Source organism: Molothrus ater, chromosome 2, assembly GCF_012460135.2.
Source record: "Molothrus ater isolate BHLD 08-10-18 breed brown headed cowbird chromosome 2, BPBGC_Mater_1.1, whole genome shotgun sequence".
NCBI lineage: Eukaryota > Metazoa > Chordata > Aves > Passeriformes > Icteridae > Molothrus > Molothrus ater.
Window position 1 is genome coordinate 82,102,174 of NC_050479.2, and position 23,611 is coordinate 82,125,784.

General features: G+C 41.8%; 1 protein-coding gene across 1 annotated transcript in view; it reads left to right on the forward strand.

Annotated features, from left to right (window-relative positions):
* Nucleotides 1–317: 317 nt before the first annotated feature.
* The window catches only part of ME3 (malic enzyme 3), a 117,714-nt gene continuing 94,420 nt past the window's right edge, over nt 318–23,611 (forward strand). Inside the window, exon 1 of the mRNA XM_036379156.2 lies at nt 318–630. Within this exon, the coding sequence (XP_036235049.1) occupies nt 436–630 (195 nt within the window). The 5' untranslated portion in view covers nt 318–435. The remainder of the gene's footprint in view (nt 631–23,611) is intronic.

Here is a 23,611-nt window from a genome sequence, read left to right on the forward strand (position 1 = left end):
GAGCGGCTTTGCTCCGCTGCCCTGCTCCATGTCCCGCCAAGGTCCCGTGTCCTTGTCCAGGATCCCCAGGCTCTGCAGCCCCCACCGAACCCCTTTATGGCGGCGGTCGGGGGCAGTGCGGGCACAGAGGGGCGAGCACCGCAACGCCGCGGCCGGGCAGCCCCGCTCCCACCGCCGCCTCCCGGGCCGGGCGTGCCGCTGTCCCCGGCGGGGGCGGGCCCGGCCCGGCTCCCCCTCCCCGCCGCCGCTGGCTGAGCCTTAACAGGTAACGGAGGAGGGGCGGCCGCCGCGGGGTTGCGGCGGGATCTCCTTCCCGGGTTTCCTTTCGCTTCGGCGGGTGCGCCGCGCCGGGCTCACCTGGGCAGGGCACGCCTGGGCCGGGCCGGGCCGCGCCCGCCCAGCCCCGCTGGGCTCCCCGCGGCAGGAGCGGCGGCGATGGTGCCGGTGTGCGGCGGGGTCTGCGCCCGCCGCCTGCTGCCGATGGTGGGGGCTGGCCGGGCGCCGCTGCTACTCGCCCTCAGCCGGGCCCGCAGCAGCCAGGCAGGGTGCACCGGCCCGGCCGGCCCCGGCCGCGCCCCGGCCATCAAGAAGCGAGGCTACGACATCACCAGGAACCCTCACCTCAACAAGGTGCGTGCCTGGGCGGGGGTGATGCAGGGGCGGGCGCGGCCGGGCCGCGGGGAGGGCGGCGGACGTGGGGAAGGCCCGGAGCGCAGGTGTCCCGGCTGCTGGGGCTGCCAGCGTCACCCGTGACCGTCCCCAGGGAGCGGGGACTGTCCCAAAGGGTGAAATGCTGCGGAGGGGGAGCGGCCGCGGGTTGTCCTGAACGGAGCACGGGATGTGTGATGGGTGCCGGGCTGCTGGCTCGGTACTGCGGCCTCCTGGGGAGTCGGGCACCTGCCTCCCCTCTGACCGCTGTCCTGCTGCCGCAGCGGCACCCACAGAGCCTGGGTAGGGCAGAAGTGCCCTTGCCTGGGAACTGAAGCTGTTTGCCTGAAAGCACAAAAAATTGGGATGGAGAAAATACAAATACAACTTCTCTTTGAAGTCCAATACCAAAATCTGGGTTATTTATATATATATATTGTTTTACGCATGTAGCTGTGAAACAGGTCATTTACACCTTCATGATGAAACAAGCATGTGTGGCTGTTCTTGTTTTCACTCTTCCTTTCATAGCGTATCCGTAGCTGTGTGTGCTCCACTACCAAAGCAACATCTCGCCAGGCTGAAGATGTGTTTATCCTCAAAACTGTGGAAACATTAACAATACAGTTATAATAAGAAGAATTTTTTAAAAAAATGCTTTTGGAGAAAGTTTTTAGCAAAGTCTACAAAGCATGTGAAGTGAGACCCAATAACTTAACTTTACATAATTTGAAGGGAAAAAATAATCTGGGTGCCAATATTGGGATCAAATATGTCAGACTCAACTATGCTGGGTTCTACTTTCTTGTGTAATATTACTAGAAATAACTACAAGTGTGTTATTTACCTAAAATGAGCAGGTATTAAACATGGTATTGAAATTGATTGATTGTTTGATTGATTGGGCTGTGACTATTTGTCATACGTACACAGTTATCCAGTCCATGAGCTTCCTATGTTGTCTTCCAGACTGGAGATCCTTTGGATGACCACTTTTTGTGTAGGATGCTGTGCATTGAGCTGCATCTTCTGCTACCATTTCAGCATCCACAGAGATGAATCCCAAAGGACCGAGGCATGTGATGACACTGGATATTACTCAATATGCAACAACTTCATAGGCAGTCTAGTTTGAATCATTATATAGTGCATGTGTTAGGCTGAAGAGAAAGGGACTGCCAACTAGGTCATAAATAACAATAATTTGTCGGCATTAAGAGGTTTTGATGGGTGCTTCATGGTAGTTACAAAGAGTGACATAGCTAATGTTTCTTGTTTTCTTGCATATATGGATTTGAACTGAAAATACTTTGACCTTTCGTCTATGTAATGCAATAATAACACACAGTTGAATCTGGCTGATGCAAGAGTAGATTTTTAATGTCCTGTTTTATAATTTTCAGAACTGAGGCTTTTCTCGAGTGTTTTCCCTCCTCCCAGTGAAATAAAGTATTTTTCTTGACATTTAAATGGAATTTTTGGCCATGTGAAGAGAAGGGTAGACAACTGTTCCTGTTAGAGGAAAAATGTACTGTGGTGTGCAGTGTTTAATTGGCCATGAGAAGTCTCCCAGCTGGTCTCCAGCCTCTGTGTTTGCTGTTTGTTACATTTCTCAGTCACTGAGATAAATCATCTGCAGAACATCCAAGTCAGAGATGGCTTACATCTGTGGTAAGAGATAAGGACTGCCTGTGTATGCACCTAGGTAACCCATCATTACTAAACACTCAAGACCTCTTTCCAGGCTTTTCTAAACAGGCTTCCATTTCTTTGTGGCTCTTAGCAGTTTGTTGTAGCCTCTGAAGAGTTACCTGTGTTCAGCTGAAATGGTGTTTTTCAGGCAGTTCATGTCTTGTCAGAGTGGTGACCCTTTGGTCTGCTGCGCTGCAGCAGTGTAAATCAAAATTAGGGATCCCTAATTTAGGTAGGTTTTCAGCTGTTGTACTCTCCTCACATTGCAATTGCTCTTTACCCCTTTGGTAACTAAATGTAGGCATGGGGTTATTGCTTTTTTTCTGCACTGGATCTCACTTTAATCTAAGTTTTCAACTGATTGCAAGCAGCTCTGCACGGAATAGTCCTTACATCTCTCCAAGAACCTCTGAAAAAAATATTGAGAAGTGAGACTTAATGCAGCAAGTGTTTCCCTGCTTTATTCAATACCATGGGTGTTTTATAGCTTTTGGATGAAATTTAAGCTGTCAGTCTGAAGCTGTCAAGTGTGTGGTATTTATTCAATGAAGAACACTGTCCCTTCAGCAGAACTGCAGACAGATTTACAGTCTGAGGTTATTGATCCAAGTCTTAGCTTGCTTACTGGGTTGAAGGTGCTTTGAAGAAGAAGCAGACTCAAAATCTGCTGCTGGCAGGTCCTCTGCAATATCCTAAATATTAGTAAAAGTGCTAGCAGCCTGTCCTCTGAGAAGTTTCCCTGGTTTCCAAAGCTGCCTGAGAAGAAGAAAAATAAATCCGAAAACTAGTTATGAATCTAATAAATTTGCAGTTGTTTCTTCCCTTTGGTCTTTGTTTACCATGTACTACATTTTTTAGTACTGTGGTATTCAAATACTGTTCTTCCTTGTGTTGTGAAGTGTGACAGTCCCATGTTTAATCCAAGGACAGGACTTGGGAAACATCAGCATTCTTGTGAGAGGTACTTGCAGCTTTAAAAGGCAATAGCAGTTGCTGTTATTTGTCTGAGGAGTCTCAGAAATAACAAAAGGATGAAGAAGAACTTGTCACATGTTTTTATGAAGTGCCTCATGAAGAAGTTGTTTTCCAGACCTGGAATGCCGTAAAATTGGAACACCTAGAAATGTTAACAATGTCAGATAACCACAGAGCACTGGTAAGAGTGTTCTGTGGTGATCCAATGAAAACTGCCGTTGCTGAGAAATAAGTCTCTTTTACTGTGGGACCTCAGCCTTGTGAAAAGCTGATTCAGTGCTCAGACCCTGGGAGGAAAGATGGGGCTTCCTTTACTCACTGCCTTGTATATCAAAGCTGCCCTGTGTTTGGTGTGGTCAAGTCCATGTCGTGTTCTCTCTGACACTGCTGTCAATTCTTGAGATTTGTGTAGTTCTATTCATCTCACATGTGCCTTTTATGATTTCCAGTTTGTCCAGGGACTCTGTCAAATTCATATGCCTTTTTTGTATTTGAACAAACAAAGGCTGAGCTGGACAATTCCCAGTTTGACCACATACCTGCAGGGACTCAAAAATCTTGTTGTGTCCAAAATTGATTGTAACTTTGTTCATGACATTTGACTGGAAGGTTGATGACACTTCTGGCATTTTTCTGGAAGTTCTAATTTTGAGATAAATCATGCATGCTTGGAGATCTGCCATCACAAACAGATGCAGCACTGGAGGTCACAGTTTGTTTTCAGAGTGGCAGGATATTGCCCCACTTGAAGGGTTAAGATAATCCATTAAACTTTCCTGCAAGTGCAATGCAGGGATCTGACTTTGTGGTCTCTGAATACATCTGGATTATACTCTCCTCTGATGTGCATGCATGGTCTCCATTTTTTTTCATGGAATGTCATGATGAATTACAAAAAAAACCAAAAAAAAAAACCAAAAAAAAAAACCAAAAAAACCAAAAACAAACAAACAAAAAAAACCCCAACAAAACCTAACAAAACAAAATTACTAGTCTGGATATGTAAGAATCAAACCTTAAAGAACTGCTGTAGGCTTCTGCAGCATTTTTGAATGTACTGCTGTATATACATGATTAAAATTCAGAAAGGTTGTTTGTCCTTCAGCTTTGCAGGGATTGAAATTCAGCTAACCGAGGGTTCTTTGAATAGTGTCAGTAATTTGCCACTGCAGCTGAGAAACAAATTGTGTGATCTTGCACACGGCTGCACTTGGCAGCTGTGGTGAAACAGAGCTAAAATTAGGTGGATTTATAAAATGATTTGGTTTTTAAAAAAATAGTACTGGGCACAAGAGCAGTGTGTCTGAAATTAGTTGACAAGATCAGACCAAGGCAGAATTCTGTTTTGAAAGTAGCGAATCTCTCTAAATCCACAGGATTGAGTTCTTACAACTGGAGTTTCTCTTGCAGCTGGAGTTTTCAGTTGGCTAGCGCTTTAGGTCTGATAGATACATAACAACTGAGTGATGCATGGGGCTTTAAGTGTATGCATTCCAGTGTTTGTTAACTTGCCATCTGTTCGTGTTTTGCAAAGGAAGAGTATGAGGTGGGCAGAGTTTAGAGGTTCCCCTCATATTTTTTCAAGAGCCCAAAACTATTTGAGCAAGGTTTGGGGGGAAAATTTTAGACTGGACAAGTTAATTTAGGGGGAAAAAATCCACTGGGGGTTACTAAATACTTTAATAAAACACCTGGCTTAGAAAGTCCCCAAACTGAAAATGATGAAAAGATGGGAGAGTGCAGTGGAAGAGTATCCTATTAACCTGTGTTATTTACTCTTCTTAAGGTTTGTGATTGCTGCAGGAGACAGGATGTTCATGAACTGACCTGATGGTGCTCTTGAGTTTCTAGGGATAACAAACAAGACGCTTGCATAGCCAAACCCTGCAACTTTAGACCCAAGTAAAACTCTAGCTGAGAGACGAGTTTTGTCAAATCAGGTTCTAAATACTCTAGAGTAGAAATGTGAGTGAGCTGGAGCACTGTGCATTGTGATGAGCCTTCGATGGTGCCTGGAGCAGAGAGGCTCTTTACGTGTTTGTGCTTCATTAGTCAAGCCAAGGTGCCTGTATCCTCGTGACTTCAGTGGGAAACAAACTCCACAGAGGTGAGCTTTGGCCAAATATTTTGGCAAATGTGGTGTGTTTTGGAAATATGATTGCTCAGTTAGATTTGTTTTTGCCATCATTCTGGCATGTGAACTTTCATTTTTATTTGTTTGGTGTTAGTGTCAATCATATTTTTCTGAGGCCAGACTGTCTTTTGGCAAGGACATTTCCCAATGTTTTGATGCCAAAGAACTTGTTGTTATGGTGTGGTCAGCAGACTGAGCCCAAACTAAATCTGTTGGTGCTTCTGGTATTAGAAGCAGCCTGCAAAAGTCCCTTTACTCCCGCAGCTTGGATTCCAGTTTGTCTCCCTTATCATAGCCAAACCAAGGAGCCATCTGCCTCCCTGTCTGCCTGCATAACCTCTTGCCAACACTGTCACTCTCCCCTTTGTGATGCTGCTAGTGCTTTGGGAGTGGCATTCCCATAGAAAAGCTTGGAAGTGCATAGGATATCTGTTGCTGTGAGGGTGAGAAGGGTGCTGATGCAGACCCTGCCTCTATGCTGTACTAATCCTTACATGTTTAACATCCATAATATGTTAGTCCTTGTTTTCCCTTCAGCCCTTATAAATGAGATTGAGAGGTCTTGGAAGCATTGGTTGGGCAGCTTTTATAAGTGCTGAGTTTATGCTTGCACTCAGTATAAGATTTTAATAAAAATAAATTGGTTTTGGAACAAAACGCTTCTTTCTGTTTTCTGAAAATATTGTAAAAATACCTTTAAAACTGCCTTTAAGTTGAGGAAATTCATCAGTTTGGCAGATGCTTATATTGCTTTCTTTTTATCATGCCCTTTCTTTTGGAGAAGCCTTAATCTTTACATCAGGCATGTTTTGGTAAGGCAGAGCCAAGAATGAATGTAGCTCTGGTTTCATAGGATGGACTAGGCTTTTCTGGCACTTGAATAAAATTTGTACTTAAGTAACACAAACTCTTTGGTGAAGAATATGAAAATTGATATTGTTGCAGTTAGAATGGATTTAGTGCTGAATATTGCAGCTTGTTCACATTCCTATTCCTTACATTTAGTGAAATACAGGGTAAGCTACTAGTTGATTACTTTGGAAACATTGTAGATGTTGTCAGGAGAACTGAGCATATTATGTGTGGGGTGAACAGTGTGTGCTCCACTGACCTCAGCATGCTCCAAGCCTTGCCCCTCATAAGTAGCACGACATATGATGTCACTGATGTTAGAGACTGTGCTGCTCACTCTTTCTGTGAAAAACTTTTTCCTAATATCCAACCTCTATTTCCCTTGACACAGTTTGAGGCTGTGTCCTCTCATTCTGTCAGTTGCTGCCTGGAGAAAGAGACCAACCCCACCTGGCTACAGCCTCCTTTCAGGCAGTTGTAGAGAGTGATAAGGTCACCCCTGAGCCTCCTTTTCTCCCGGCTAAGCACCCCCAGCTCCCTCAGTTGTTCCTCACAGGGTTTGTGTTCCCAGCCCCTCCCCAGCCTCGTTGCCTCCTCTGGATGTGCTCGAGTGTCTCAAGGTCCTTCCCAAACTGAGGGGCCAGAACTGGACACAGCACTGAAGGTGCTGGGTACAGGGGAAGGGTGACCTCCCTGCTCCTGCTGGCCACACTGTTCCTGAGACAGGCCAGGATGCCCTTGGCCTTCTTGGCCACCAGGGCCCTCTGCTGGCTCATGTTCAGCCGGCTGTCACCAGTGCCCCCAGGTCCCTTTCTGCCTGGGCACTGTCCAGCCACACTGTCCCAGCCTGTAACGCTGGAGGGGGTTATTGTGGCCAAAATGCAGGACTCAGCACTTGGATTTATTAAACTTCATCCTATTGGACTCTGCCCATCCATTCAACCATTCCAGGCCTGTCTGCAGAGCCCTCCTACCTTCCAAGAGATTGACACACGCTCCCAGCTTAGTGTTGTCTGCAAATTTACTAGTGAAAGACTCAATCCCCTCATCCATGTTATCAATAAAGATATTGAACAGAACTGGCCCCAGCACAGACCCCTGAGGGACACCACTGCTGACTGGCCCCCAGCTGGATGCAGCACTGTTCACCACCACTCTCTGGGCCCGGTCATCCAGCCAGTTCCTAACCTAGCACAGAGTGCTCCTGTCCAAGCCATGGGCTGCCAGCTTTTCCAGGAGTGTGCAGTGAGAGACAGTGTCAAAGGCCTTGCTGAAGTCCAGGTACACAACATCCACAGCCTTTCCTGCATCCACCAGCCAGGTCACCTGGTCGTAAAAGGAGACCAGGCTGGTCAAACATGACCTACCCTCATAAATCCATGCTGGCTGGGTCTGATACCCTGGCCACCCTGTAAGTGCTGTGTGAGGACACTCAATATAAACTGCTCCATCACCTTATTGGGTACTGAGGTCAGGCTAACTGGCCTATAGTTACCAGTATCCTCCTTCCCAACCTTTTTGTGGATGGGGGTCACACTGGCCAGCTTCAAGCTATCTGGAACCTCACCAGTGAGCCAAGACTGTTGGTAAATGATGGAGAGTGGCTTTACAAGCTCATCTGCCAGCTCTCTCATCTCCCTGGGATGGATCCCATCTGGACCCATAGATTTATGAACATCCAAGCAGCTCAGCAGTTCTCTGATTGCCTCCTCCTGGTTAACATGGGGACCATCCATGCTCCCTGACACCATCTACCAGCCCAGGAGACAGCTGTCCTGAGGACAAGCCATCTTCCCACTAAAGACTGAGGCAAAGAAGGCATTAAGCACTTCTGCCTTCTCCTCATCTGCAGTTGCTAAGTTCCCTCCCTCATCCAATAGAGAACAAAGGTTGGTCTTACCCTTCCTTTTGCCATTAATGTATTTATAAAAACATTTTTTATTCTCCTTTACAAAAGTTGCCAAATTAAGTTTGAACTGAACTTTGGCCTCCCTAATTTTTTTCCTACATGCCCTAGCAACCCCCTTAAATACTTCCTGAGAGACCTGACCCTCCTTCCAAAGATGATACATCATCTTTTTATTCCTAAGTTCTTTCAAAACATCCTTGCCCATCTAGGCTGGACACTTGCCTCATCAACTCATCTTTCAGCACACAGGGACAGTCTGTTCCTGTGCCCTCAAGATCTCTGTTTTGATGCACACCCACCTTTCTGAACTCCTTTGTTTTTAAGGGCTGCTTCTCAAGGAACTCTCTGAATAAGTCTCCTAAATAGGCCAAAGTCTGCCCTCTGGAAGTTCAGTGTAAAAGTCTCATTGATGTTCCTCCTGCTATCACCAAATATAGAGAACTCTATAATTTCATGATCACTGTGCCCCAAGTAGCCTCCAAGCACCACATCTCCCACCAGCCCATCTCTTCTGCAAACAGCAGGTGTAATGTAGTCCCCTCCCCTGGTGGGCTCACTCACCAGCTGCAACAAAAAGTTGTCCTCCACACACTCTAAAAACTTCCTAGACTGCCTCTTTTTTTTTACTGTATTAAGTTCTGCTGATTAAGAGAATGTAAATTGAATTCCTCTTTGCTTCTGCACAAGCCACCTCCAGAAGAACACTTGGTGCTGTTACTGACCTTCATTCAGAGATGAGAAAGGAAAGTTTGTTCTTTAATGAGTAACTGTGCTCTCTTGTTACCCCTTGCTGAAGGTGGGACAGTTACAATTTTTTATAGTATTTATGCGCCTCCAGGGTTTTGGGATAGTTTTCTTTTCTGGCTTACTGTAAGTGATGCTGACCTACCTACCTGCCCTGCCTCAGTTGCCTGGCTGATGGGACATGCTGTTCAAACATACCTTTTGGCAGCTCTCCTGTACTTTAGGTGTTTTACTCATTCTTCACTTCAAAGAAAGCCTCTGCCACCACGTACCCCCATGCAGGCAGGACTCTGGCATTTCTGGCACTGAGCCCTGGCAGAGGTTGGGCCTCGAGTTTGACAGGAAAGCTGCCAATGCACATGGCTGCTGTAGCTGAACGTTGGATGCTGCCCTGCACAGGAGGAGCCTTGCCTCTACCTCTCTCTTAATTAAATGACATACAGTTCTGTAGATAATCTTATTTTGCTGGGGGTTTTTTAGATTTTTTTGTTGGTTTGCGTTTTGCTTTGTCTCTTTCTTTTCCTCTGTTACTTATTTTTTTTTATCTTTTTCTCACTGAAATACACACCTGCTACCAAACCTTGAGCCTATTGTAGCACTCACCCAAATAAATTCTTTTGGGACAGACTTAGCTTTAGAGCTGTTGTAAGCAGGTCAGGCAGGCCTTGGTGCCTGGGGGAGAATAAACACTGCTGAAATTCCCTCTCTTTGAATAGAAGGCTTAGCACAACGGCAAACTTGACTACTTTCAGTTTAGAATGTGCTCTAGTGGAGATGATGAGCATGTCTTTAATTTTTTAACCTCCTCTTTGAGGCCCAGGGGTGACACTATCTGTCTCTGCAGACAATGTGACATTTTGATAAATGACTTCTGTATTGTCAGCCTAATACAATATCATTCTTCTAAAAATGTTTTAAATGGCAAAGCTTTTTATAGTTCTGCAGCTGCCAAACACAAAACTAAGACAGGGTAACTGAGCAGACTATGGTTCGGACAAAGAAAATAATGCCAATGCAAAAGTTTTCTGCCTATCAACCTTTTCTACTTTGGAGCTCTGTGCAGGTTGCACATGTAACCTTTTTCAACATGTGGATCCATAGAACAGAAACAGATTTTCAGTACCTTTCTCTGTTTATATATAAAAAAATATTATCTCCACACCTTAGAGAATTCTATTCTGTATGTTTAGCTTAAAAAAATGGTAAGTCTATTTTATAGTAAGTCTATATGGATTAGCTGTGTTCATCCTTGTAAAACATGTAGTTAAGACTTCACTGTGTTTCTAAATATTAGAAAAAATAGGTTATTTCAAAAACTACAGTGCTATGTTCTCTGGGAAAAAATGCCTTGAATGTTTTCTCTTTGGCTGGGCCAATGGATTTGTCACTTTGCCTAGTGGTTAAATTCATTATGGAAACTATTAAATTCTGTTTAATCTTCATTTGAACGATTTGATGTAAAAAAAATCACCTGCAGGTGGTTTCAGCTAGGATTATTTGCATTATTTGTGATCATTATAAATGAGAGAATGCATTAAACTGCCAAATTCTGCTATTTTTTGAAGTGTCCAGATTATTAAGTGTTTCTGTTGTCAAGATGGTCTAAGCAGGTAAGCAGGGCAGAGGCTGGAACAAGAGATAATCTGTTTTATTGTGCCTAATGATTTAGAGGTGCGGGGAAAGGGGAGAAGTAAGTCCAGGGATTTTCGTATTCGTAGCCCTTCTTCTAGCAACTTTAGTTTTTCGTACCCCCAGCTAGATTACTTGGTCCAATAAACAGAGAAAGAAAAATCCAACGAAAAAACCCCAAACAGCCCTACCACCACCCAAGCCAAAAAACTTCTCCCTTGTAGCCATTTCTTACCTCACAGGGAATTTGATGTCTTCATGTTGTCACTTGTGTCTGTAGCTAATTTCTGTGATAAAACAACTGCCTCTGTATATTGGGTTCCTTGATCACAATTATTGGAGGGTCAAGTCCCTTCTTTCCCCCAATACAGTATGAAGGCTTCTAGATCTAGCCATCAAATGAGAAAAGTAACAAAAATTGTTTGCTGAAGTGCTAAATCTGACTACTGGGGAAGAAAAAAAGTCTAAAAATTCTATCTCCCATTGTTTTGGAATTTATTTTTCTATGACAAAGCCTCTTTAAAATCTAGCAAAAAAAAAAGAAAAAACCAAAAACCAACCTGCTGCAAGAGAAAGTAATTTGCAGTAGTGGAGCGTGCATAAAGTCTGAATTCCAGCAGAATTCAGACTCTTTTAGGGAAAAGTGTTGTACAATGGTTGCAAAAGTGTGAAAGGCACTTGTACTAGAACAACTTAGCAGTTCAGGTGTTTTCTGGGCAAGAGACAGTTTGTGGGAGAGGATCCCAAAATACTTGAAGTGATGAGGATATTGGAAAGAAGAATTGAAAACTTCTCTTTTCCCCTGATGCCTGGCAGATACAGTGGCTTGATGTATGAAAGCCATGAAAAGCAATGATAGAGGTGACCATGTGCTCCAGGTAGGCAGCTTTACAGAAAACTTTCCAAGTGGAATTCACTGCTGGTCTTGATGCAGAGGCTCATTCTGCAGTTTCTGCTGCTTTGTACTCACTAGTGAATTGGCCTGCCATTGGTGGCTCACAAGTTTGTAAATTATATTCAAATACAGAAATAGATGTTCAAAGGTAACAGTAAAATAAATGAATTTTTTTTTGTCTCAAGTTGTAAGAATTTTCAGTGCCCATACCGCTGTGCCTTGTTGCTCATTGCACACATGCAGCAGATTCCTCTTAGGTTTGGTAACTTGCCCAGGTTGTGATGTGCAGCAGTATTTATTCGAAGGAGATGTGGAACGTGCCTTTCACTCCATGTGCTGATGCCAGCAGCTTTTCCTGGCTTTTGTCTAGGATGGAAAAATGCTTGCAACAGCAGAGCCCTGCCTGAGCATTGCTCTTTGGTTTCTAAGGGGCAGCGTAGGCTTAAGTTATTGGAAGGGTTTCTGTTGACTTCAGTCAACTTACATTGAGCCTTTTTTGAATTTAGGAATTCAAGCAGCTGTACCATTCAAGATACAAGGTCATTTTCATTACAAACTATGAAGGTTAAAGGTAGTAGATTGTTAAATTTCATCATCTTGCTCTGTTAATAAATGGCACTTAAAATGAAAGTATGTGTAAAAAATTGTGCTTACTGATTGTTTAAGCCAAAGTCTCAAAGCAAAAATGGAATTTATTAATAATACCAGTTTCTACTGATAGATAATCCCATGAAGGCTGCAGCTACTCCCATGGTTGCATGTCCTAAAAATCAAAAGTGCATGTTAGTGTTCTTTATTTTAGTGTGATCTGCCTAAACTCATTCATCTTCCATAAGAGCTTTGGAGTGACCCACTCAGGGATGCCTTTCCAATGCCAGAAGCTGTCCTCTGGCATGCCAGCAAGAAGAGCTGGACTTCTTCACAAGACCTGCTGGAGGAAAAACGAGGGCACTAAGTGAGATGCCTTGGAGAGCTTGAAGCTGTCCTGGAGAGTTCTTGTAGCTTAATAAAATTTGCAAAAGTGCCTGTGAACTGTGACCTTCCAAATGCCCACTGGTCAATGGTAATGGGGTGGGTTATGAAAGCAGAAGGAGTGCATGACTCATGCTTGCTGAAACTGGGCCACTCTTCCTAGAGGCAAGTAATTGTTTTGTATTTAGCATGTTAACTGTATTTGAAGTTATAAGATAACAAAGTAATTTCTCATATAAATAGAAAGGAAGTGATGGGAAGGTGCTGGAAAGCAGCAGCGAGACTCTGGATTCTGCTGTGAAATGGGTTTAGTGTTGGCCACTTTTAAAAAGCTTATTACATTTTAAAGATAAGCTTTAATGGAATTGGCAGTGACAGTGAAACTGTAACCAGATCTTGTTGTTTTGTACAAGTGACTTTCAGGTTTCTCTGCAAGGTCGAACGTCCTATTGACTGGCAGCTGGACTGTTTTCCTTGTAGGAATGTAACTGGTATTTGATGGAGTTGCAAAATGAGTTTCCCACTGTAGCCAAATATAAAAGAGTATGAGAGTCCAGCAGTTTCACTTCCTGCAAAGCTGGAAACCCCTGTAGCATTTATTAGGATTTCCTGCAGGGAAAGAGGGATATTAATCTTGTTTGACTTACAGAATCATAATATTTGTGCTGCAATTTGTAACACAGAGCAAGAAGTTTTCAATTAGTATTTCCTGAGAAATAGCAAATTCAGTAAAGTAGATGCTTTTAACTTTTTGGGTTTTGTTGTTTTTTCTTTTATTGTCAGAGAATGACTATAACATCTTACAGGAGCTTAAATGTGGCACTGTGTTGGAGCAGGGAAGAGCAGATGGCTACAGATCTGCTAGGACACAGTGAGCAGCTGGAACCATTCTCAGGTCTTTCTCGATGTCTGATTGGCACCACCATAATGTACTCTCTGAACTGCAGCACTGTATCAAGTGTGCTTGTAGGAGGCAGAAACTTGTTGATAAAAGAGTCACCTGGTCAGTTCATCACTGGTGTTAATTTTCCTAGTGTTGGAAATTTTTTTCTCAAAATGTGAGCTGATTGCAATGAACCCTGATTTAGGGCCCAAACCAAATTGGGTTGAAGTACTGTGAGACTCTTTCCTTTCAGATTTGTAGTAATTTTATACTATGGTAAGTGCTTTATGTCTCTTGAAAAGAGGCTTCAGCCTTTACTCTGGGGAAGCACTGCATTTTCCTATCCAGGCAGAAGAATGCTGCTAAGAGAGGTGAGGCTAAGGCTTGGGCTGAGGAGCTGCAAGTGTGTGAGAGTTTCCAGATCTGTGGTAGGCATGGTTACTAGACCATCTGGACAAACTTTGTGCATTGTAGATATTCCTCATCTCCATTCTAGATGAGATGGGCCAGGTATCTGGGGCTTCTTGGCATGCAGCATCTCCTTTGCATATAGTCTGTGCGTATGCAGAGGCTGGTCATATTTGGGATGCATTGGATTTACTGTCCACTTGCAGACTAATTCATCATGTGAGACTGAAGCTCTGAGCCAACTCCCGTGTCGCAGACATCTTTTCACTAAAAATCCTTTCTTTAGGATTTTTCCTTCTGAGGAGCTAAGAGGCCTCAGAGACAGAATGTAAACAATGGTTATCTGCTGCTGTGGAATGCAGCAGGTCCACCTGTGATTGGCCCATCTTGGATGTGTATAATTAATGGCCAATCAAGGACCAAGCCATCTCAGACAGAGTCTGAGAGAGCTGCTTTTGTTATCACTCTTTGCTTTTCTATTCTTAGCTTAGCCTTCTGAGGAACCTTTTCTTTCTTTTCTTTTTAGTATAGTGATAATGTAATATATATATATAATAAAATAATAAATCAAGCCTTCTGATCATGGTGGTCAACATTCTCATCTCTTCCCTCATCCAAGAACCCCTGTGAACACGGTCACACTCCCGGACACTCCCGGACTTCCAGAAATCACAGGGCAACAGCCAAAATCCTTATATTTTTCCCCAACAGGAAATCTAGGTAGAAGCAGAGAGAATGCCTAATACAGATACCTGTACAGGAGAGAATAGATCTCAGAGCTCATTCTTTAGGAAGAGCATCTCTATTCATGTTTGTTAATTAACCTGACAAATGAGAGGTGAAAAGAAGGTATACTGGAAGTTGTAAAGGTACTTGCTTATTGCTCTAAAAATTAAGAAACGTCTTAATTAGCTAGAATGCATAATTTATGTAGAATTTTCTCTAACTTGAGCGTAAAATGGAGTTACAGATTACTTTTTCAGTCCAGTGAGACTGTGGTTAGACACATAATCCCCAGCTGTGGCTTCCAGATTTTAGCAAAATAAAGAAACTATTGAAGTTGAACATCAGGATTTGAAAAAAGAAAAATAAAAACAGAAAAGGAAAAAATGTGACTGAGAGAAATATTTGTGGCTTATTCCTTATTCCTAATTCTTGGGACTTTCAAGGCATGTATCATTCACTTTCTACTTCTCATTAATGAAAGTTATTCAGACTACTAGAGCCCTAACCCACTGCTGCATTACATCAAGCACTTTTGAACTCTGTCCCATTTCTTATCAGTTATGGAGGACAGTTTCTGAATCACTGATAAGCATTCCAGAAAGGATCATGCAGTCATGGGCATCATGTTGTCATAATTTATATTTGGTTTTGGACTACTTCAGTGGGGAGCTGCATTTAGCTTGCCCAAGGTAATATGGGACATCTGTAGGTAAACAGAGTCCCTCAGAATAAATTTGCTCACCATTCAGCCAGCAAACCTGTTTGCTCAGTTGTCTTATTGTAGCATCTATTATCTGTACCAAAAATGATCTCCAGCACAGCCTGGTAGAAACACACGTGATGGATCAACTGCTTTATCCCATACATGCCATCAAATATGCATTGTTGTATAAAATGAAAAACACTTTGTGAAATATTTCCCAAAAAGCTGTGCACAAAGGAAGTGAGTGCTAATACATAGCTGTTATAGGAGGTTATTTTAATTCTGTTTACCAGAGCTCACTTCTTCTTTTTATTTAGTCACTTAAAATTTCTGGCTTTATTTCATAACAGTTCAAAGCTTCGAGTCACAGTGTGTATAAGTTACAGATACCAATACCTGTAAACTTGAGGTTATTACCTTGTCTGCATAATTAAAATAGTAATTCAAGGAGAGAACCAAAATAGACTAAATAATTACACTTTAAAGCTAGTGGGTCAGAAAGTGGGTTAGTGGGTGTGCTGTGTGGTCCCCCTGTGACTGCTGCTCAAGTATCTGATGAGACAGATGTAACAACCAGTGATTTCTTAGAAATCAAAATATTATTGGCCTGCCTTTCCTCTCATTTTATTTAATAACACCTTCCAGCAAATGTCTAGGACTAGATCCAAAGCAGATTGAATTTTATGGGAAGCAAATGAGTATTTGCAGCCCTTTGCAGTGAAGTTATAATCTTACTGGCTTGGTATTGTTTAAGGAAGTGCTTTGCTGAACTAGGGCATAGGTTTTTGATTTAGTATCCCACTGCTGTAAGACTCCGGGTGTCTTCTGGCTAACGCCTATCTGAGCAGTGGATTTATAGGAGCACAGCTGGGTTGTAAACAAATGGTGATGCACTTTGCTCTGCATTCAGAGGGAGGAGAAGCAAAACTACAAGACAATAATCTGTATTTCTGAGTACCAGGCAGTAGAAAACCAACTGCAAAACTGAAATGAACTTGCAGGATGAGCTTCAGACAGTTTATGATGTCTCCAGTTGGCATTTGCTGTATTAAATAAATGAGAAGTAAAACACAGTCACTTTGAATGTATACATTTGCCTTCAGCCGAGGTTACATGGCATTTTTCACTGAATCACTTACTTTAATTGGAAAAAGGAAGAGCAGAAGTGTAGTGGATGCATGGAAGAAGAAATCCTGAAGTGGTATGACAGACCTTATATTGTAGTGGGTTTAGATCCTGGGTTCTCTAATGCTAGTGTAGGAGTTTGACCTATTTTCCCCATGTGCTATGCAGTAACTCAGCAGTAAGATTAAACTATGATTGGTAAAATAGACACATTAAGGGTGTTTGGAGCCAGGATCTGCCTGCAAGCCATGGAGAGCAAACCTCTCTAAGCCATTTTCTCCAAATAGTCAGACATTAAATTCTGGTTCACTTTGTCTTGGTGTGAAAGAACATACTCTGAGACGTTTGCTATTCTGGTTCAGAAATCCCATGTCCCAGCTCTCTTGTTGCTGCGTATGGAAAGCTAGGGAAGGGAAAGCAAAGCAAAGTGTAGCAGTAACAAAGATCATAGTGATAAAAATATCATATGATAAATATATGATAAAAGGAATAAAACCCATAGTCATGGCAAACTTGGGCCCTCTTCTATATACCAGGCATTTTGCAAGCCAAAAGTCAATATATTTCTTGGAAAGAAATCAGATCAACAACTTTGTGTACATGTCTGGGGGCTGATCCTACAGATCCTTAGGTACTGTTGGTTACAATCAGGAAGTGGAATCTTATCTCCTTGATCCACATGGAAAGACTTATACCAGGTAGTAGGTTCAGGATTATGCACAGATTCTGAGATTTGATGAGAAAATTCAGTGGTAGAAAGATTGGTGAATAATATGAATGTGGATGTCTAGGTCTGTGCAAACAATACTCCAAGGCATAGATTTTCAGTAAGGACAAAAATAAACCCAGAATGTTTGCCTCTTGCTGAGTCTTAGCAATGTTGTTCCAACATAAACATAGCTTAGAAGTTGTTGGCTTTTAGGAAAAACAATTTTTTTTTAATGTCTCTGAGTTATTCAGGTAACCTCAGGCTTTGCAGAACCTCTTTATATTGTCTGGAGAGAAAAAGGCTTGTAGAAGCATCAGGTTAGCTTTTATGCAGAGAGTTTGACTGAGGCCAGCATAATGTAATATAGATTCTGTATATTTGCATGTTATAGGAAGTGACTTTAAAATGTGCAACTGCAGGGGAATCTCTTTGCGTTTAACATAACTTCTAGTCAGCAGTAAGATTGTCATAGATTCAAAATACTCCTAACAGTATAAGATTTGAACAACTTAATATATTGTGAATGCTTATCAAAGTAGAATTTTACATTAAATTTGTCTGAAACTGCCCTTTTTCCCCCCATTAACAATCACATGCATGTACCTAGACCATGGTTTTTGGCAGAATCTGGCCTTTTTATTCTAACTTCTGATTCACTCCTGCTGTTGTCTGAAATTCTCTTCTGATTATCATACAGGGAGAGGCATTGCTGCTGCCATCTGCAGTGCATCAGCATCTACATCACGCTAAAACCACACTGACCTCTCAGCATATGGTGACTTTTTAAGAATGTTCAAAGGCATATCCTTTTCTTATGTCAAACACGGAAATTAAGAGACTGAATGTGTTTTGTCATGTAACCAATTTGTTACGTGAACATCAGCTTCAGTTTGTGTGTTCTGTGGTCTACAACTGATGTGTTTATCTACTTTGTGTTAATCCATATTTTGTATTTTACAACTAAAAACATTTTTCTGAAGCAGTAACAGCCTTGAATAATATCTTCTACACATATTTGCAAAAGCTGTCTCTTTTAGAGCTCTTCTTTTATTAATATTGTGTGTAGATCCTGAATAGAAATGCTTTGGAAATGCAGGCATAACTTCAAATCTGAAGCTGCATTCTGTGGAGAATCTGTAACACTTTTGAGAAAAGTGTGAAATGTTTCATGCTATTAATACAACCTTATTTTGAATATGACATGTCAGAAAACAATTTTAACATAACTAAAGGGATTTTATCATCAGGAATACGAGATAAGGAGATGAGAAACAAAATCTCTGCCCTATAATAAAAGCAAGACCAATAACAAAAGTGATTTGATGTTTTGCTTGTGTCTATACTGTATTTGGGCTAGTTTGGAGGAGCCCAGATCCTGGTTCTGTCTGTCCATTTGTCTTGGTAAACAGCTTGGCTTCATCTTGTTCATGAAATGGAAACTCTTGTGAAAACCTCTTCAGGAAAAAGTATATGTGGTCCTATCTATTGGCATCAGGTCGCTGAAAAATGGATGAGAGAGGGCATATCTGAGCCTCCCTGTGATCTGCTGCCCCACAGGAGATGTGCTTGAGTGTACTGTAAGGCACAGACTGCACTTGAGATCTTTTCTTAGGTGTAGCAGCCTGATTGTCCTGGTAGTGTCCCATGATGAGTTTTTGAGGGTGAACAGGATGGGCAAGCAGTAAAACAGGCCTCGAGCCTGGCATTTTGAAAGATACAGTAGAAGTAGGTGGTGTTCCTGTTTCTGAAATCTTGTATAACATATATTTGTTTCCAGTAAGTTTACTTTTCTGTATCTTTAAGCAAAAATAATCCTCTCAAAATGACTAAAACAAAATTCTGCTCCTGTACAGTGGGGAGGGAAGGGAGTGAAGTCTGCATAATGCAGTTTATAGGTATAAAGTACCATATAGCTGCAGCACAGTGCACTTTGCCTCCTCATTCTGTGTCAGTAGCTCTCTGAGTTTGCAGCACATCTGCACAGAGATAGGTATCTGGTGCCACCCTGAAGTCAAGGAGATGATAATTTTTTTAACTTTATCAGTATGTCTCAGGAAAGCAAATGTAAAATGGATACACATGCCTCTCTCTTGCCTTTGAGGACTTAAACATGTGGTGAGAATTTGCAGTCAAGTTTAAGGTTTGCAAGATTTTATCTTCTTCTGGAAACATGATCAGCTACCAAGGAAAGAATAGAGAAACCATTTTTTCAATCCAAATGCTTTTTGCTACAAACAAATTCATTTACTGGATGTAAGCATAATTGTCCACAGTTTATGTGAGCATAGTTGCCCACAGTTTACTTAGCCATCTGATACATCTAGAAAGACTTCAGGAAAACATTTGATTTAAATTAAATTAAGATTTCCCTTAGAAATACCTCTTTGTCTTCACTGTGCTTCAACAGACATCAGGTTTTGGTGATATCATGGTGTTGAAAGAGGTGTACTATTTTAAAGGGCAGGTATTGCAGATAAGCTCCTGGGGAAATGGTGTCATAAGCTTTTTGAAAGTGATTGGAGGTTTTTGTGTGGGTGATGTCCAGAAAGGTTGTAGCTTCACCTCTGCAATCAAAATCAAATGTGATGTGTTATCCTTCTCAACCTCCAGAAGTCTACCAGCTCTCAACAGTCTGATGATCACTACCAGACATCTTTGGACTACTAATTGATCAGGACATCCTGATGCTCATTTAAAACCACTTTGGGCTACTTTGGCATCTGAACTAGTTTCAGTTGCATAATTAAATGTTCACATTCATAATCTGATTACAGTTTCTTAATGCAGGCTTTATAGCTCAAGTTCATCCCTGTCTCAGGGGAACATGTCGGTTAACACTTTCTGTGAATTGGTCTGCTTTCAGTTTTGTGTTGTATTGGATTCCTGCTGATGTGAAAACTCTAGAAACCCCAAATGACATACATCAGATGTAGGCAGTCTCTGTACTAACAAATTCAGTATATACAGCATAAGCAACCAAAGCCAGCTGCAGGGTCTGCATACACACTACTAACGCCTTAATCTTTGTAACAGCGAGTCTTTATAACTGGGTCTGCTCTGTGACCCATGGTAACTCCCAAACTGCCAGTCTAGGAATTGCTGGTCCTATAAGTAAGACTGACTGCTACAGAGGTTTTGCATCTACTGTTACTGGAGAACATCATGGGTTCGTAGGTAAAATGCAGTATTGGTAGTGGCAGTTTTCTATAGCCATGTATTTAATTATTCTCCTACACTTGTGTTCAAGTGCAATTCTACTTTTGATATAGTAACAACAGTACAATTTAGTTTTTATTACCAGTTTTCTTTAAATCTCAAAATACAAACTAGGGCTTACAGTCTTTCCTTTTTTTAGCCAGGGAGACTTTTAATTGATGATGTTGTTTTAATTTGAGGGGTAGGTGTTGTGTTTATTTGGTTCGGTTTGTTGGGTTTCTTTTTCTTTCCACATCAGTGATGACCCCAGGTTTTAATTTCTTTTGTTCCAATCTTTCTACTTAGAGACATGAGTCGCCATGTGAAGAACTTCTGGACAGAAGTAGCACGTCTTTTTGAAGCGGAATCTAATTCTAATTTTAGTCTTAAAATACAAAATATGCAAAACACTTCACATTGCCTTACTATTCTTGATGAGGTAACTCAGTTGTGATGTTGTTTCTGTTTATTTGCTTTGGAATAAGGTATGATAATTATGAAGTGTGTGTGTGTGTGTGTGTGTGGTGTCATCTTGCTTTAATGGGACTTACAAAGTTGTGGCTAAAAGCTTAGACAATGGGAAAGGGCACTGACACCTTAGAGTGTCAGTGCAGCTCTGCTTGCCCAGACCTCTCTGCCTGCACCTTTTCAGTGTGAATCCATTATGGTGTGTATGACAGCTGCTTGTGGATTTTTATGCTTGTCCACAGCAGAGTCAAAGACCTCTTGTGCAGCAAACAGAGATTTTTCCACTCACATTTTTAAGAAATTCTTTGAAAATTATATTTCTTGTGGGCTTCCTTGGTGTTGGTGAATCATGAGGCATTAAACCCACAAATTATAGCTTGGTTAAATGGTCTAGAGTAAACAAAAATTTCCAGTATTTGAAGAAGAATTTGTGACCCTGAAAGCTTATCCATTACTTTTTAATCCACAACTGTATTGCATTGCCAACCTAAATGGCAATGATGGACATATTCCAGGGGCTCATAATTCTCAGACTGAGAACGGCAGTGCTTATGGTTAGTGCAGAATGGTTAATGCATTTGCCTGGCATTTCTAATTGGAAAGCTTTTCATTCCCCCAGGATGGTACTTTTCTCTTGAACTAATTTTTCATCATGATAATTAATATGAAAGTAGAGAAAGCAATTACAGATAATTTTACATAGGAGAATTGATCTTTTTAGTTTTCAAACTATTATTTAAATATTTCATTTACTAATAATGTCTTTTAAACCTTGGGTTCTTAACTGATTTGCATTAAGAGTTTATGGTATTTTACTTGTTGCTTCTCACCTAAATTGGGTAGCTGTTTTAGAGAGGAATGAAGAACTAGAGCCCATTTAGAAGGTCTGTTTTCTGGAACAGGGTTGCTTAAAGCCTCACAACTTCTGGTGATTGCCAGTACTCTTGGGGTTTTTTGGCCATTGAAGGAAATGCTCTCCTACCTGCAACATCTGTAAGGTTGGAGGGATTGGAATGTATGTTTTAAAGGCTTCTCCCAGAGATACCTGTGTGGGAGAGGTTCTAAATACAAGGCAAGTAGTCTGATGGACCTCTGAAAGTACTGCTTTGAGGTTGATGATCATCAACCCCAGAGTAAGTGGTGACTTGTGTTTCAAATACTAGTTCATCATCCTTCCAAAAACAATGCCTGTCAAGGGATGAATGGTGTTCAGTAATTAGGTAATGGGTGTTCTGGACTTAAAGGACCAAGGTCAAAGGGAGCTTCAAAATTCATTTATTTCTATTGTGCTCCACAGTTAACCTTCCATCAGTGGTTTAGACTTGTTGCTTCATGCTTTATGTGGACAGTCTTGCTCACCTTACTGCAGCAGGAGTCAACTTAAGCAAGGCTAAACAGTCAAATTGGACCATCAGAGACTAAAATACCTTAAATGCCGCAGCAATTATCTTCAGGGCCTTGTGATACACATTCTACCCAAAAGCCAGTGTTCATGCCTTAAACAAAAAGCTTCACCACCATAGCAGTTCACAGACCCTCAGAGGACCCTCATCACTGTTGTGGTACAAACCCTTCTATGTGGGTGTTTGGCTTTTGAAAGGATCTGCTGCATCTGTGAGCCCTGAAGGGGTTCTGCTTATTTGTAGGGCGTTGTCAGGTCTCCTTTCTACAAATAAAGGTCATGTTTCTGTATAAAAGGGCAAAAAAATTTGGGGCTGTTTTTTTGCAGGCAGGTCTTGTTTTCATTAAATATGAAGAAAAGCCTACTGTTGTTATGCTGAGCCAGACTCAGTCCTGAAGTACTGTCAGGTGTCAGTGTGATATTTCAGACAGATCTGGCACAGGAATGGGATCTAGTTGAATGGCACACGCTTTCTCTGTGCCATGCTTCAGCGCTTCAGAAAAGCATTCAGATTTTAAGTGTATTTAATGTTTTTTGAGAACATTACATCTTTGAGAACATACATCTTAGTTTCTGACTTCACAACCTTGTGAGACATGAATTTTGTACTGACTGCTTATCTGTGGGATAAATCCTCAAAGTACTGCCAGCTGGGTACATGTGAACATGTTAGTAGAAGAGAGCATGTGGTGGGGTATATGCTGTTATTCCAAAGGATGTTTGTGCCTTGCTAATCTTTCCAGTGACAGATCATAGGCAGCTTCTTTTCTGTGAAGGCCTTTAACAGCCAGAGAGCTGCCCCACAAGCAGAAGTTTGAGAATCACTTTGTTACATTTAGGTGTGTACATACAGGGAAAAAAAAAAAAACAAGTATGGATGATATAGCTTCTTAATCTTCCTCTTGATAATAGCTTCTTTAATCTTGCTCTTTATAGAGTAAAATTTCCTTCTCAATATGCTTGCATTAACAGCAGTGTTACATCCAGAGAGTTTCAAATTGCAAAACACTCTGGCATTTTTTTTCTTTACAGCCTATTCATCTAAAGCCATTCATGTCTGTTTCACTCTGTCAGGGTTGCTATTTCTGTGGCACTACCTATACCTTGTTTGTGTTTATTTCAGCATTTATGCCTGGCTGTTGGGGCTGTAGCTACATGTACCTCAGTTGCAGAAGCTGTACAGTCAGTGTTTGGCAGTGTAAGGCTTTTTGGCCAATTACATGCTGGATGATACTTGGCTCTGTCAGCAGAGTTTGGCTGGTCAAGCTGACTCTATTCTGCTCTCCCTCCACCCACCCTCTGATTCGTTTTCCCCTGTTCCACAGTTCGGAAAGGAAAAATATAAAAGTGAAGAAATCTCAGAGGTTCCCCTGCTTCATTCCCAGTTCTCTGTTGTTAGGAAATCCTGTTCAGCCATGAATCATAACCACCCCAGTGTGAAGTTTACTGTTCAGAAAGTGCAATCTTGTGTTGGTGTTAAGAATCAGTTCCACAATGTCCAGCTACTCAAGTTGTTCTTAGTGCTGTTTTCAATGCTTTATA